Source organism: Lissotriton vulgaris, chromosome 1_1 (assembly GCF_964263255.1).
Source record: "Lissotriton vulgaris chromosome 1_1, aLisVul1.2, whole genome shotgun sequence".
Taxonomy (NCBI): Eukaryota; Metazoa; Chordata; class Amphibia; order Caudata; family Salamandridae; genus Lissotriton; species Lissotriton vulgaris.
Genome location: NC_141685.1, coordinates 1,955,018,768 through 1,955,036,400, shown reverse-complemented (window position 1 = coordinate 1,955,036,400; position 17,633 = coordinate 1,955,018,768). Strand labels below are relative to the sequence as shown.

General features: G+C 45.3%; 1 protein-coding gene across 10 annotated transcripts in view; it reads left to right on the top strand.

The window, feature by feature from the left end:
* Positions 1-13,889, top strand: part of FRMD4A (FERM domain containing 4A) — an 814,406-nt gene extending 800,517 nt beyond the window's left edge. For 7 of the 10 annotated variants that reach the window (XM_086919678.1, XM_086919676.1, XM_086919675.1 and 4 more), the window contains exons 22-23: positions 720-816; positions 11,348-13,889. In XM_086919678.1, the coding sequence (XP_086775804.1) occupies positions 720-816; positions 11,348-11,450 (200 nt within the window). In that variant the 3' untranslated portion in view covers positions 11,451-13,889. Of the gene's footprint in view, positions 1-719; positions 817-6,107; positions 6,174-11,347 lie in introns of all 10 variants that reach the window. The other 3 variants (XM_086919679.1, XM_086919673.1, XM_086919674.1) reach the window with 1 other exon arrangement.
* The last annotated feature ends 3,744 nt before the right edge of the window (positions 13,890-17,633 follow it).

The following is a 17,633-nucleotide window of genomic DNA, read 5'->3' as shown; positions in this document are numbered from 1 at the left end:
TAATTTAGGAACAGTGCAGCAGTCCATGGTGTGTTCAGCTGCGGAAAAGATGACCTTACACAGAGTATAGTGCCCGGGCCCCAAGTCGCAAATGCAGTCTGGTAGTGTTGGGAGCGGCAATTGCTGGGGCGAGATCTGCACATTTGAAATGTTTCTGCAAACGCTGGTTTGGTGTTAATCTCGATTCAAAACAAGCCTGACAAATGATTCACTTTGTTTTTGAAACTGCCAGACACTGACCTCTAGTATTAACACATTCCCCGCGCTCTCGTCCTTTCTCCCTCTCTGTGTCCGTAAAACAAGGAGATAAATCTGCTTTGTGGTGACTTTTACTTCAGTCACGGGTGGTCTCCGTTGTTTCGTGGCGCTTTGTCAGAATCGGGCCACTTCTCCTCTTTTGGTCGTGCTGGCCTCTGTACCAGCAAACGCGTCCTGTGTGCTAAATATAAATGCACACGTTAAAAGTATGCTCCTTTGAAGTGTGCTCGGCTGCCTGGGTGGTGGGGACCTCACGAGATTTAAACCAGAAAATAAATATCGAATTCCGGCGGGCTTTGCCGGCGGTGCTGCTGCTGTGTGTGTCAGTGCGGTGGCTGCTCTGACGGAGCCTGTTCATCACAGCCAGGCGCCTTTCATCTGGCCTGATGAGTGCGCATTGCGTGGATTCCTCGGCCTTGTTACCCGGTGTCTGACCTTTCCCCCACCTTCTTTGTTTCTAGCTGCCTTACCTCAGAGTCCGAGGAGTTCAACACCAACCAGCGAGCTGGGAGCCACGCCGCCGAGCAGCCCCCACCACATCCTGGCGTGGCAGACCGGGTGAGTCACGGGGGGCGCGGGGATTATCTCTCTTTCCCACAGGTTTGCCTCTCTTCCTTTCAGCTCAGGCCTGTGTGGTATGCGGCTCATCTCCTGCGACGCACGAGGGCGGAAGCAACAAAGGGCCAGGTGGAAGTGGAGGCCGGAAGTTGGTTGTCCGTCTGTGATGCAGCCCCCAGGAATGCGATTAGCCCTCGGTGTCGTGGTTAAGGCGATTCCATTCTTACTCAAATGCCATTATCCAAAGAAAGAGTCATCGTTGGTAGATCTGGCTGTCTTGAGCATACACGCAATAGCTGTTGTTTTGGGACAGCCGGATTTAGGCTGGAGGGCCGATGTAACCATTGTGTATGATTTGTGAGATCTGCTCATTGTGGGGCTCTGCTGCTGACAAGTGTCATGGGACAGAGCAAGGTCAGGAGTGTAACCCAGGAACTTCTTCACGCACACACCCGCCTTTTCTTTTTAGCGGCCATTGTAGACAGACTTCCAAAGACCTGAGTGATCAGTTTTCTTGAATCCCTCTAACAGATGCATTATAATCCATTCTTAGGCCAGGACTTCAATACTTGTAATGGTGAACTCCTCATTTACGCTCAGAGAGTGACATATGCCCCAGAGCAGAGCCAGAGCCGAGCCAGAGCCATGGCTGGCTGTAACACCAGTGGCACATGGAACTCCGGTTTGAGGAGGTAATTCATGCAAGGCTATGCAGGGGCTGTCAGGACTGAGATCACTGGGTCAGGGGAAGTTTGCTCTAAAAGGCGGTTGATGGTGGCATGTGTGATTTTTCAGGGGACAGTGCTGTTGGGTAAAAGAAGCGTTGATGCGCTCTGTGACCGGTGGGTGGGAATGACCTTGCTGAGACCTAGGGCGACAGTTCCCGAGTTCCTGCCAATGCAATGTCTTTGAATTCAGGCTCCCATAGTGGAGAGATTTCATAGCTGCAGACATTGACTTTAACCTCAAGTTAAACATTAACTGAAAATTATCCAAAAAAAGGACATGCATCATGTGAGCACGGACAGACAATTTTTTCTATTTTCTTTGTGTGTCATAGAAATGGCTACAAAATTGGATATGAACTGCAGGTGATGTAAGGTAATAGAGTTCAGTAAGTTTGAAGTGAAACAGCAAGAAATGACAGCTGTGCAAACCAAAACGGAAGGCCTGCAGTAGTGCCAAGAAACGGCAGACCGTTAAACCTGAGCAATGGCATACGAACATGCCTCTATCGGCCAGATTCATCATTGTGAAGTTTTGCGAGTCTGAAATAGCGATTCATAAGGAATCGCTATTCCAGACTTGCAAAACGGGATTCATGTAGGATTCGCAATATTTTTTGCGATTCCTACAGATTCCTTATTTGCGATTAGCCAATTGCTAATCGCAAATAAGGAATGACTCCCCATGCACTCCTATGGGCCTAACAGCCGGATTCATCAAGCTGAATTGCGCTCGCAAAGGGCCAGATTCTGAGAATCTGGCCCTGTGCGAGTGCGATTTTTGCATTTGGGATTCATCATCCCAAATGCAAAAATCGCTATTACCGAAATCACATATTTGCGAGGAATTCGATTTAAGAAATCTCTAATAGAGATTCCTTAAATGCAATTCATCAACCAATTAGAAATTGCGAAATCGCAATATTTGGTCGCAATTTACCACCAAGTCTGACTTGGTGGTAAATTGCGAAAAAAGAGTAAAAAGCACTTTAGTGCATTTTTTTCTTTTGCATGTTACAGACACACATGTCCTTTGGACATGTGTGTGCGCAACACCTGTTCAAATGTGCATTTAACGGGTGCTACAGGGTGTCCTTTGGACACCCCTGGCACCCTTCAAATCGCTATCTTATTTGCGATTAGCAAATTGCTAATCGCAAATAAGGAATACTCCCCATTCATTCCTATGGGCCTTTTGGCCCATAGGAATGAATGGGGAGTTTTTCCTTATTTGCGATTAGCAATTTGCTAATCGCAAATAAGGAATGTGTAGGAATCGCATTTTATTTGGCGATTCCTACATGAATACCATTTTTCGAGTCTCTAATAGCGATTCCTTATGAATCTCTATTAGAGACTCGCAAAACGGTTCTTTGATGAATCAGGCTGTAAGGCCCATAGGAATGCATGGGGAGTCATTCCTTATTTGCGATTAGCAATTAGCTAATCGCAAATGAGATTGCGATTTCAAGGGTGCAGGGGTGTCCAAAGGACACCCTGTAACACCCCTGAAATGTGAAATTACACAGATGTTACACACACACATGTCCAAAAGACATGTGTGAGTGTTACATGCAACTTAGAAAAATGCTTTTTTCTAAGTTTTCGCTATTTACCACGAGGCTTGACCTCGCGGTAAATAGCGGCCCAAAATTGCGAATTCGCAATTTTTAAATGTTTCAAGAATAGCCTTTAAGGAATCTCTAATAGAGATTCCTTAAATGCTATTCCTCGCAAATTTGCGAGTTCTTACATAGCGTATTTTGCATTTGGGATGATGAATCCCAAATGCAAAAATTGCACTCGCAAAGGGCCAGATTCTGAGAATCTGGCCCTTTGCGAGCGCAATTACCTTTCACAAAATCAGGCTGAGAGTGCTCTGCTTAAGTGCTCAGCACCAGCCTTTCGTGGTTTCGATAGTATCAACATTTTCTTTATCTTGAAGCTGAAAGTGACTAAAAGTACAGTTTTCTTCAGAAACACTTCTAGTTTCAATGAACCAGAAGTGTCATGGTTTTCAGATAGAATTATTCTTTTCACTTGCTTACTTTTTGACGCAATAGTTTCTAGGGATGCGAGTATCCTTGTGAATAATTTTTTCCTAAAAATGCTGCAAAACCGGTCTACAGATACCACAAGCAACAACTTTCCCTGAATCTGGCGGGGTACGATACTCGAGCTGTAGTAACGTTGCAACCATTCAGGCAGGACATTGCAACTGTGAACATTGAGCCATAAGCCTCCATTAATAAGGAAATGCCTTATAACTTTATCAGTTTCATACTCGCATTTCTTCAAGACGAAATGGTCTATAATCCGTAGCCATGATTATTTCTAGCAGTGTTTTGGGGCCTAGCCACGTGATAAATGTAATGTATGCTTGCAGCTGAATTACAGCCAAGGTTGGTTTGTACCATAATAATTCTATGGTGTAATGGGCCAATTACGCCAATGGTAGGTATTCCAGTAACAAAAATAACTTCCTGGTAGCGTATATGTGTGTAAGAAAAGCCTGTAATTGAGCGACTGCTCTTTGCAAAAACAAAAGCAAACCAGCACAGTCTATACAAATGACATACTTGGAGTTGCAATACCTGCTTGTCAGGCCAGTCTTTAGAGAGGAAACAAGCCAGGCACAAAGCTGTATTGTTTCAGAAATGAATTTCTCCACTGGGGGACTTGAAACAAGAAGTGCTTTTTGCTGAACATTCATCTTCACACCCCTGCCATGCACGATTGTGGAAGGCTCTGGCTATAGAGCATGTCGCTCAAGCAAGATACTCTCTTTACGGTTTGTAGCACAGGGTCCTTTAATGCCAGTTTTAAATCAGACTAGAAGCGCTGCTGTTGTGCTGCAGCGTCTTTATATAGGGCCCAATTTGCGAAGCGTTTTCCATGGATTGGTGTGACTTACACCTGGAAATCCAGGAGTAAGTCATCACAAGTGCTCAGAGAAAAATCTTTGTGAATTGAGCCTTATTTCCTAAATTAGGAACACTGCCTTTGCAGTATTGATTACTATGAATAAAAAGCTTAACTCGGTTGAGCCAACAGCTGTTCGGCATCATACACTGAGAAGTTGCTGTCTGCTGAGGGCAGTTATCCACCTTCCCTGACACTTCCTAGGGTGTTATCATGCATCACTGAGCTGGTAATCGAAGGATTGTTCGTTCCTCCTAGGGAGAATTTTTTGGGAATTACTACGGATTTCAAAATAACTAAATCACAAACCTACTGCTGACTGACGTTCTTATATACTTATGAAATATTGTGCGATCTCTACAAATATCAATTAATTGCCTTGATGAAGATGAAACAAGTGTCAACTACGCCATGTCATTGAAACTGTTTTCAAAGCTCAATTAATGCTTACGAAGAATTAAATAAGCACAAAGTGCTATCTGTAGATCTCCAAACAGGTCCTGGAGGGCCGGATCCATGCCAGATTTTTTGGATATCCCCATTGAGATACATGTAGTTATTTTAAAAATCTGGCATGGATCCGGCCCTCCAGGACCGGTTTGGAGACCCCTGTAGTGCTTTAACTATATAATACCCACGTCCAATTCCATCATGTTAGCATAGAGGACTGACCAAATGTCAGACAGTATTTGATTAATAAGCACTTCACTCCCACACATAATTAAACACCCCTAAAAATGTTCTGAGAAAAGTTAAAAGGTTGGTGGTGGTTAAGTGGTTTAGGCATTAAGGCACTTTGAGAAAGAGTGCATTAGAAAGGCGATGACGGTAGTGAGCTGCGGAGCTTTTTTGTTGTGGGTCTCCTAGATCTGATGATCTTTACCACCAGTCCCTATAGGTTGTTCATCAAATTACTTGATGACTGTGTATCCAGAAAGGGCGTTGCTAAGAGTGTGCAAGGAAGCACTTTGGATGGTGGCAGAACTGGAGAATAGCAGATTATTTGCCACTGAATCTGTAACATTGAAAAACTTTGGTATCATTTCGTGCTCTAAACTGTATGCCTTTTTCAAACTGCACCAGGCAACTGGTATTGTTTTTTGTGCTGTCATGAAAAAGGCATATTTTATCCTACCACAGTAAAGCATCGCTTTCCTTTTAGTCATAGTATTATAAGACACAGAGTCGGCGAGATAGGAGCCAAAGGGGATTTTGCAATGACAACTTGATTCTGTTTATCCAAGTTTCCTAGGCCTAATGGAATGTATGTTTGCCAAATGGAATGAATGTATGTTTGCCAAATGGAATGAATGTATGTTTGCCAAATGGATGTTCCCACTGCCACATACTATGTGCTTGGTCCTTGCCAGTTTTGCTTGTGCATATTACTTGCTAACATGGAAACTGTCATCCAGAACACTATTTTTATTATTAAATGAAGCAGTCTTGCAACCTCCAATCTTGCAAAGTCTTTTTTGTAAATTTGTGAAGACAAAACTTCGAGTTTTCTTTCCTTATATGTCACTAACTGCTTCCTCTCAAAACTAGGACTTGTCTTCCTCTCTAACTGCTGTAACACCCCTCTTGTCTGTGTTGCCTTTAACTCCTCCTTTCCTTTTCCTTCCTCTGCTTTCCGATGCTTAGAGAAGGAACTGAAAGCTCACCCAGTTTGGATGAGTCTCCTACTCACCAAAGTATTGATGATTAGAGGTACGGTATGGTAAGGGGCATTTCTTGCTTTATCATTTATTATTGCCTTCAGTTTGTTTTTTGAATGTGACATTCCGTTTTTCATTTATTCAATTGTGGCCACGTTGGAACTGAGAAAGAACACAATCTAATTGCAATAATAACCAGTAATCACACTGGATTTAACTGCCAAGTGGAAATTATTTAATTATTGTTTGTTTGCATACTTTGAAACCACAAACAGCAGCATCCAAGGGGATGACTAGCTAAGCTTTCAACATGATAATTGAGGCAAAAGGTTGTAATCTTGGTTTACTTACTTGAACACATTGTGTTATCCTCGGCAGAAATCTCTCCATATGTGCCTCAGACCCTTATCTGCCAACATTTAGAGCAGTTGGAAAAATGACAATGCCTGTGCAAATGGGAATTTGCTTGGGGATTGGAGTTCTGAATGTGTAGCAGCTATCCCAGGGGGTATTTTCTCCTGGTTGGGGTAAATACTACTCGGGTAATAAAAGCGTACCCTGCAATTGTCCTTGTTCGGAAAACAAGGCAGCATTTTTGAGGCCTGCACAAATAACATGACTACATTTGTCCTTCACTGGGAACCAAACACCCAATTGTAGTGCCTGACTCTTTGAGGGTATTGTTGCAGAGCAGTCTGAGGCTTACTCAAGGGAGGTGGGGTGGGCTAGTAATCGCCATTTGCAGGTGTGCAAAAATATCACTCAATAATTGATTGTCCAGTCTGTACTTTGCTTTATAAAAGTAAGAGTACATTTATTAAACACACACAATACTCAATACTGTGCACCAATTTACAAATCTACATAAGCTGTTGGAATTACTTTGTGAAATTGCATAACATCTCTACTCCTCCCGCAGAGGGGTGGAGTCTAGTACCACCATACCCATGTATGCACATCATCTTGCCCCCAATGCAATTAGTTGAACATATCCTGGAGCGAGGGCCCTGCACACTGGCACCATCCCAGTGGCGCCCCGTTACCCCCCCTCCCATTACCTCATCAAGCATTAAACTGGGGTACACCTACCTTGGTGACACATGACCCTGACTGAGCATCTCCTACTGATCATAAAGTATGCACCTCTACATCTTAAGGGCTAACAGTCTGGGGTCTTCACCTAAGCGCAGCAGCAAGAATACATGTTTACGCACACTTTAGAATGACAGTACTCGTAACATTTGGATATCATTGAAGATGCATTGCAATTACAGCCCCTAAAGGCATCACAGATGATCACAGGATTATGCATATAAAGCCAAACACCCTAGCAGGAATCTCTGATACATAACCCCACTTTGCTTATGCCATCACCTTGCACCAGTACTTCACATGACCTTCAGTCCCTCTATAAGGAATAACATTAATGAAAGCATTTGTGCTGCAATTACACCTCTTCACCTCAAGGGGATGCCTTCTTCTAGACATCTACCACCTCAGCCCTTCACTCCATGAAGCACTTTTTAATTTACCCTCAGCTGAAGAACAAAAGTTCCAACCCAGAAGGTTGAAAATGCATGCTGAGGCCATGAGGGGTTATTCTCTCCAATACCAAAGACACTTAGTGTGGGACTTACCTCTTCGTGCAAGGGGGAGACAGCGCATCTCTAGCAGCTCCCCCAGCACCTTAGCACATGTGTGGTGGTGACCCTGCTCTCCTGGGGCCACCACAAGCCTTGAAAACGCGGGATTGCCCTTGCAGGCCAGTCCTGGCCTGCAAGGCATTATGGGCTTTGCTGCATAAGTGATGAGCGGCTCTCCCGCTGCTTCGGGGAGAGCCGCGCTGTGACCTCCGGCCGCATCTTGGGCCTCAGTGGGGGGCCCGGTCCCACCCTGACCCCGAGGTAAGAAGATGCAGCTCCGGGAGACCACTCCCGGCCACTCTGCCGGTTGTTGGGGTCCCGGGCCCCCGACGCCGACTCCCGTTGTTCCGAGGGTCCCGGTCCCACCCCGGACCCTCGCACGTCCCCTGGTTTGGAGGGCAGCTCAGGGACCCCTGGCTGCCCCCGCCGGCTCCCTGCACGGTCAGCACTCTTCTGTGCTGCCGCGGGAGCGGCCCGAGTACTTCTGGTCTGCCCGCTCCGGCGGGCAGACGCGGACCCAGCAGTCCCGTCAGGACCTCGGGGGAGTGCGGCGGCCCTCCCCCAGCCTTCTCCTCGTCATCGGGGATGGGGTCCCGGGCCCCTGGATATCTTTGGGGGGGTGCGACCTTGGGGCCTGGAGATGGGGTCCTGGGCCCCTCCTCCTCTGGATGGGGTTAAGCGATGGCGCACCCCATCACCATGTTTGTCAGGGGCCAGGGTGGGCTCCTGGCACCCCGTGGGGGCATTTTCATGGGGAGTGCGACGGCGCTCTCCGGCTTCCTTCCTCGCGGGGGGGGGGGGCGTGACGGCGCTCCCCCGCCTCCATCTTCGATGGGGGCCAGGGTGGGCTCCTGGCCCCCATGCAGGGCACCTTCACAGGGAGCGCGACGGCGCTCCCCAGCTTTACTTCTCCTTGGGGGCAGCCCCCGGGACCTTACCCATCTCTGGGGCATCTCTGAGATCAGCTGCGGAGCCCCACGCGCTTTGTCGTTGGTCTTCTTAGGGGTCAAAGGTCGCCTATCTTCCGGGGTCCATATATCAGCCCCTGGGGGTCCGATCTGCCCCATTTTCGCGTCTTCTTGCTCCTGGTGGCGTCCCCCGGCCACTGGGAGCACTCTCCTTCGCCCTCCGGGTCTCCAAGAGGGTGCATTATGCAGGGAGAGATCTTCACTGGCTCCCTGCGCCTCTCTTCTCCCTGCGCAGAGACCCTTGCTTCTGAGCACCGGTCTTGGGCGCTTCTTCTGGTGCTGTTGGGGGCCTGGGTGACAGTCAGGGGGTCTCTCCTTCCAACTGCCCATTGCCAGGCTCCAGCACCTTACGCCTCAGCAGACCACACCCTAGAGAGAGCTTCTCTTCCTGTGCAAGTACTTTTTAAAAGTTGAGTAGGGGGCTGGCAGGAAGTCTCTGTGTGTCCTATCCAACAGCGACACATCACTTCTTTGCCCCTGCTCTCTCCTTCTTGACCAGCCTCTGGGTAGTTCAAAATGGAGGCGTCCAGTGTCTCTGGCCACATGGCCCCCCTTTCCCCAGTGCTGCCTTCACCGCTTGGTGCCTGGCACCCAGCGACAGCAGTTGATGGATTGGCCTGTAGCTCCACCTATCTTTTCTCCTTGGAGGGAATATCTTCGCTCTGGGAAGAAAGGTCATTAATCTAACCTGCCAGGGCCAGACCCCAGCCAGGGACCCTGAAAAATATGACATTTCTGGACGACCCAAAAGCAGTACAAATAGGACTTTGGACTCTGCAGAATACTTCTTTTCACATCCGCTACACGGGACTTTAGTGCATGTCTGGAAAACTGTAGGCCTTGTGGAAGTTACTCTAGCTATGGGTTTAACCTCCCCATAAGGGAATAATGAAGTGAAAAACACAGTAAAACACACTGCCTTTCCCTGGTATGTTTCCTTCCAGTGTATAAAGCCTATTCCATGTCACCACCCAATTCTGCCTAAGTCCTGCTGCACCATTCACTCTGTAGTTGCTTCTGGACTGCGCACTGTAGGAATCTCCCCTGCGCAGCCCCTACACATGTGCCCGCGCATGTACACATGTGTCTGCATGTATCCAGCGCAGTGCCCCATACTCCAGCTCCTGCGCAGTGGCCTAGTCAAGCCAAGGGGACACCAGTAACATCTCTATGCAGTCTCCTTCATTATGAGTTCCCTGCGGGTGAGTCCCAGTTTATGAGGCTCCCCCACAGTAAAAGCTCAACAATTAGGTGCTCAAAAAGCGAAAAATCCGGGTGGCCCCTAGTGTCAGAACCACCTTCTAACAGTCCTCTAACAAATTTCACAAAGAACAATGTGGCAATATCTGTTGGGGAAAAGGGATGGAAAAGAATCTAACATCTAGAAATCGGTGTGGTCAACACAGACTTTCCATGTTATCCCTCATTGTGGCATATCAAACTCACTGTAGGAGGTATTTGCCGTACAAAGTAATTACCCGACCCCTGCGTAGTAAGGCATTAGAAAGGTCAGTAGATTAGAGTTCATGTCTTTTCATCCAGAATGAATGAACAGAAGTGCGCTTCTGGAGCATATTGAGCGCTATTAATTATGTAAGGATCGGGCATTAAAATCAGGAGGAGGTTATGTCAGATCCCTGGCCAGTCTGTTTGTGTTACAATAGTCTTAGGGAAGGAATGACTGGGCCAGTCTTTGAAAGCTCAGCCATTGTAGAAATGTTACTGCAGTGACCGTGCTGAGGAACCGTACAATCCAGTGTGCACTTTGAACCTAAGAGCACAACTAAAAACTTGGATATTCGATAAGTAAAGTACCCCCCTCCCTCAAGCGCCTTGAGACCCTCTGGGTGAGTAGTGCGCTATACAAATGCTAAACTTGAACTTGAACAGAGGGCCCTTGGGCTAACTAACTTCTGATTGTTTATTACATTATGACAGAAGCTATTTTCAAAGGATAAGAGTGAAAAATTGCAGAAACATTTCCTGTTGTGTATTAAAAATTCTGTAAAATGTGAAGCATGGTCTTTACTTACGAAACTCCTGAGCTGGTACTTGGCGAGAGGTGACTGGAGCATGCTTCTCAGGGCACCAATAGGCTCATTTTCAGTGGGCGTCACCGGTGTCCACGCACATACAAATGATTGCTTTCAATTGGTGTGCAACCATTCATAAGGACAAAGGCTACTTTTTTGGAGATTTGTTTTCTTTCTGGCTATTTTTAATTTGTTGTTTAATTAGTTATATGTTGTATAAAGGCCGGTAGATGCTGTAGGCTGTCCTGCATTATACACAGTGTAGACCAGGACCTGAGTGTTTTTGCTAACCCTTGATCCATGGTGCTTCTGTAAGTGATCCTTTCCCTTTGTTAGACACAAGGTCTAGTTGTTAATTTTGGTTCTGCACCATGTTAAAAGTAAAATGTGGAATAAAGTTATCAAAATGTTCAGGTTCAGATGCAGTCATGAACAATCTGTCTGATGATTTTGCTGAATGGTTTGAGTAAAAAATAAATCCCAACACATAATTATAGTCAACGAAAATCATGATTTATTGGTGTGAAGTATTTATAAACTGAATCAAGTTGGTTTCTTTACACATTCTCTTTTCTCTTCTAGGAGTTACAGCGAAAGCAGTTTCATGGATTCCCCCCTCTATCCAGAAATAGTTGATGTCCAGTGGTATGGACAGGAAAAAGTCAAGCCCGGCACTCTAGTGTGAACCCGTGACCTCATTGATCACATCCATGCCATTCGGAGATCACTTCACTGCCTCTCATTTGCCTTACCCAGACGCACTGTCACCTCGCACCAGCTTCTGCTCTTGGCACTTTTCATTTGGAGATGGAGGTGAGACGACATTATCAAGCCCTGGTTCTATGCATACCATCATCTGTGAATATCAGTACTACCGCTGACTGTCCTGTGCCTCCCATGCCCTCGTTTGAGGATCAATAAAGATACATGTGTTCATATCCAGCGGTTATGGTATTCAACGCAACTGTCGGTTCTGCGGCTAGAAAGAAGACCACGAATCCGCAACTTTGGCCAACAGATGACTACTCGCGTAAATTGACGGTTTCATTTCTTTTCACCCTCTGCAGTAGTTTTATTTTAGGAGACAGAATAACAGTAACAAGCCACAGTTGTGCCAGAGGAGCAACATCTGCTCCATTGCTACCAAAGAACAGGAAGACATGACAGTTTTCATCAGTGGCCTGCTGCAACTAAAGCCCTTCTGAGTTGTGTGTGTATGGACACCCTACTGTCTGGAAGTATCAATTTCGTGTTTTTTTGTTTCTATTTTTACTGTGAGTCTGACATTGTTCCCAGTGTAATGGGAAGGAGATATCTTTCGGGCCCTGGCCTAAAATCATGAACGGAAACTCACTGTTACACTGGACGCGTGACCAGGAGATGGTGTGCCAGGGTGGGATATAAGCAGGTACAAGTCATAGCTGGACTAGCTGGTACAAGTGAAACACCAATACACGCAGAGATTTTGTTTTTCTACTTGCAATATGTGAAAATAAAACATGAAATGCCAAAAGCTGTACTGTTGAATCATACAACCAGAAAATAGTATTACATTTACTCACAAAGTGTACATAAAATCAAATGAAAGCACATCAGTTATCTAGGGCGGTTGTAAAGCTACATTAGCATCAGACTATTACAGGATTATTCTTTAGAGCACTTGTGTAGCAAAGGGCTTCTTTCAGCACCATATTGCAACATACCTTGTTGTTCAAGAGACCCAACCAGCACTGTTAGGAGAAGTCTTTTCTGGTGTGACCAAGCTGAACTACAACAAGCTGCTGCATCTGTGATACACAGAAATCTCCATTCGAGTACCAAAAGAAAGGAGGGACTAATAAGCATTAATGTGTGTAACCACACATAGTAATGCGTGAAATGCTTTGTACGTACCTCATCAGTTGCCAAACTTGGAAGGCTTCAAATACAGTTTTTTTTTATCAAACTAGTGCACAAAACTAGGCAAGCATATGAAGGCAGCATGTAAGAGTCTGCTTCTGGGCATCTGGCTGCCTTAGCTCTGGGAAGGGGAGTACCCCACTCCTGCAAGCAGAGCATACTGTTGTCCTCTGTTTGAAAAGGCATGGGGGAGCTGCTAGCGGGGGCGCAAACTGAAGACTTCGTTGAGCATTACTGAAAGAGGTAAACTTCGTATGTGGTCCAAGAGACACTGGACTAAACCAGGAGGGTGAGAACTCTGCTCTCACACATCACTACTTCTAAAGACATATATCCACAGACGTTGACATACAGTACAAGTCACTGAACTCGTACATGAACGTTTTTTCAATTGTAGGTTTCTGTTAAAAATGATTTAAGAAAACAACTTTTATCACTTTCATTTCTTCTTTTCTTTTTTTTAAAGAAACTGTTGCTTCATTTTGCAATAACAGCAAGTGTGAGCCGGTCTGGTAGTAAAGACAGAGATTAAGTAAAACAGGTTTTACTGTTTAGCTGAATTCAGTTATACAAAGTTGTAGATATAATGTTAATCGTCTGAGATTAACAGGCTGCAGTATGATGTGGTGGGGTATAATATAGATATTGTAAACAAGCACTTGAGAAACCATGTTTTATTTTTTTATGTTTTTAGACCCTCCTGGTCTTTGACGAGACCACCGCTGCAGGGAGTATTGTTTCGAGGCCTGCATATACTGCGGGGTAGTGGCAAACCTTTGTTTCAGTCCCCACAGGTGTTATGCAGACAAGTGTTGGACATGTCCTAGCAGTTCGGGTTAGTTTTTACTCCGTATTCATTTTAGTTTTGGAAATAGTAAACCCCATTCAGGTGCTATCAGATGAACAGTTACTGCTTAGTTAACTAGGTGTAAAGTTTTACATATGTTAATGTCAATAGTTTTATTACAAGTTGTGTACAATGGATTCTAGTTTAAAATAATGGGTTAGGTTGCTCCTAAAACTGACCGTAGAGCATGTCAAAATGATTTTACTGGATTCTGTTCATCTGTATTCAATGACAAAATGTATGTTGTAGAAAAAGTTGCAGAATTTTTAAAAAGAATTCTGCCGTTAATTTATTCTTTTTGTATTAAGAATTTGTATAGTACCTTTACATTTTGCAAAGCAGTGTTGTCAACACTTCCTTATTAAAGCATTTTCAAAATGAAAGTTTTGATTCTCTTTAACTGCAAACATCTTAACACTGCACTGTTAAGTGCTGTTTCTAAATCAGAACATCAGTCACAAATGCACACCATTTTGCCATTGTCGAGAATAGCAGAGTATCACCTGCTTGCTTTGGGGGACTAGCTGGGAGTTGGGTCTTGCGATCTTCCCCAGCATCTGTGATCCTGTGAGTAGTGGGTCCTGTAGTCATTTTAGCTGTGTGATGCCCTACGGTACAGCCCACGGAGGGTTGTGTGTTTTTGTGGCACCTGATTGATCATAGTAGGTGGGCATTGTGATCAGCAGTTGTAGTTTTTCCCAGTGTGACACCTGAGAGGTTGGATCTAAAACTGTCCCAGAGTCTGCGTCTTGCTGTCCTAGTGGACATGTCATTCTGCTTCTTCACTCTACCTGCCTGCCTGTTCCAGTCTCTCCCCAGCCCACTTTTTTTTTTAACTCTGTATCCCATTGGGTATAATTCCTTGTTGCAGGGATTATGCGAAATCACAGAACTATGCTTGGGACAATAGAGCCGTAGTTGGCAGGGACTGAGTTTTCCTACTACTTTAGTACCCATGAACCCGGGACCGACTAGCTATAGTGTCTCTCTTGCCCTCCTACTCCCTCACAGAGGAACAAGTGATTAGACACTCCTGACCTTCCCAGGAATCGCGGTGACAGGACACCCCCTTTTGCTCTCACACTCGTACGTGTCCACAATGAGATCTGATAGAGACCCAAGAAAAGTTTAAAATATTTATTTTAACTACGTTCTCTAGTATGCAGTATAAGTGCTGCAATAAGAAGATGCCTAACACAAATATGGTCAGCATAGTAAGTAATCCATAAATCATAAATGGAGTTGTTATTATATAAGACAGGGTAAACTAATCCTCTCCCCTTCTACAGAAGCAAAATTACTGTATGTCCAAAGATCTCTGGGTGTTAGCAGCGGACCCCGTATCGTAGAAAGCACAGATAAAGGTTCTACATCTCAGGTGTAGTCGCGATATCGTCTGTGTATTTGCCTGTCTGTGATACCTATATGACAAAGAGTATGTGTTCCTAAACAGCTGCATGTTTGTGTTTTGTTAATGTGATAACGCCTGAACAAAACAGAATAAAAAGGGCCATTGTTGTTGGACCTTGTCTACAGTGTTCAGAAGGAATCCCAGGAAAATGAAGAGCACGAAAATAACAGTACGCTCTGTGTGAATATACAGAGTGGCACAAAGCAAAAATACATGTGTATAGTAATGTGTGCAAAACAAAGTAAAGACTGCAGCATTATGTTAACAAAGGGAAAACAGCAAGGGGCCTGCATGGGACATAAGGCACTCTATCCTAGTACCTATATCTTCCTGTCCCAAGGTGTGTCCATACTCAGGCTATTTTGTGCTGGCAAACATAGGAGAGGAGATAGTGGGTTTAGGAGAGAATATGCATAATGTAGGAGGAAGAGGTGCAATGTCAAGTAACACGTTTTTATGATTACAACACTGCATTTTGAGGGACTCAAATGCTTTGGGGTAATAGGGAAGGGAAAGCATGATGAGTGCCAATACAGAACTGATTTAACCCTGAGCTGCCTATACCAAATGTTGCTGCCATTTTCCTGAGTAGCCAATACCTCAAACTTCTAAAACGCCATGAGCAAACTTCCAAATGGAAGAAATGGCACTACATGTGAAACATGTTTACTTATCTTTTCACTAAACTAAACTTTACCAAATTGTCAGTGTATATTATTCTCCTTTCATTGAAAGCATACAAAAGTAATCCGATATACCAATATTTTTGTAACCCTGGTCCACTGCAGGCTCAGCCCGTTTGTGTGGAGGGAGACAGTCAGGGGCTACTTCCAGGCTGAAAGGAAGGTTAGCGGTCTAGCTGCCTAACCCCCTCCATAAAACCAGGTGCCTGGCGAGACACGCAGCGAGTGCGCCTCCTGTAAGCCAAAGGCATACCCATCTGCTCCCGTCCGTGCCCAGCCATCGCCAGGAGCCAGGACCCCTGCCCGTTTCAGACTAAAACGGGGTATTAGTCATAAATTAACATATTCAAGTCTGGATTTACTTGACATTAAAAGACGCTTGCCGCCCCTGTGCTTTCATCATTCATGGGATATGGTTAGCACATTCCCAGCTATGGGGGGACCCTTTTTGTGCAAATGTAGCCTGTTACAAAACCTTAAAATAGAACCAAATCACAGTGACCCGAGTGGCTCTCACCACAACAAAGGACATTGCACCCCTAACAATGTTAGCCATCCCCTAATGGCTTTCGAGAATCCTCCAAATGATTCCAGTCACAGCTGGAAAGGTTTTCTAAGTAATGTCAGATTCCTGCCAAAACATGCGGTAGAGGTGTGGGACCTACTTACCTCCAAGAACCCGGACAAAGGATTCCGGACGGAAAAACTCAGCTCCACCTCCGCCATTACAGTAGCACTCCAAGAGGGCTACCGGATCCAAAGATTGGATAGACAGCCCAAAGTGGGGGGAGGGATAGCCATTGTCCATAAAGATTACATCAAAGTATGTATATTTGAGCAACGGTGCAATGAAAAGATTGAAATTCTAGTCTTCCGAATTGACCTGCTACCACAACACAGTTGGAAGGGTGCCTTAGTCTTCCGCGCCCCTGGCCCCCTTTCTGAATTTTCACTGAGATTGATAGCTCCCCACGTTCTTTTCACCAAAAATGTTCTACTGCTGGAAGATTTCAAAGTACATAGTGAGTGTACCACTAATTTAGATGCCTCTGTGCTTCTGGCAGATCTAGCTTCTCTAGAATTAGTTAAGATCAGCGACGGCCCCACACATGCAGCAGGATATACACTTGACCTTATCCTCACCAACTCGCCCAGTATTCTATGCGAACCCTCCCTTCCGCTGACTTGGACAGACCATGCACTAATTGACTTCCACATCAAGGGCCCTAGGGCGTACGACGCACCCCAACCAGCCTCCTATCACCTCCGTAGACATTGGCATAAAATCACCCCGGACCTCTTCCATGTTGCTTTTCCTACTTCGTGGAATGTGGAGTCTAACAATGTAGAGGAAGGTCTGGCCCATTACAATTCCTCAGTAAAAATGGCTATAGATCTTCTTGCCCCTTTGAAGCTGCAAGGCCAGGCACCCCCAGACATCCTGGTTCTCGTCCGATCTTCGCACAGAAAAACGGCTGTGTAAAAACCTGGAGAGGTGCTGGCACCGAACACCCACGATGGGAACGATAAAGAGAGATATCAGATCACTCTGACCCACTATCATAAAAACATAAAAGTTGCACGAAGCCTATATCGCATAACAGCTCAACCAGGCAGGGAATGCCCCCAAAGTCCTATTTCAGATTCTCAAATCCTTCACCAACCCAAAGGCTTGCGACAATGAGGAGGCCCCCTTTGAAGTACTCTGATAGAAAAGCAATGCATTTTACAAAGAAAATTGAGCTAATCTATGATAAAATCACTTCAGCTCGGAGTTCTCAGCAGGTTCTTACATCTTATAGCCCACCCACACTTACTAAGGCGCAGCTGTTGGAAAAGTTTCGCCCACCCACACTCACTAAGGCGCAGCTGTTGGAAAAGTCCCCCCCCCCCTTACTTATGACGAGCTGGAATCATTGCTACATACAGTAAAATCAGGTTCTCCCCTGGACATCATTCCAGCTAAAATGTCTTCCTTATTTTCTACCTAAAGTAACACTATCCCCTTGACAACAAATTCACAGTTTT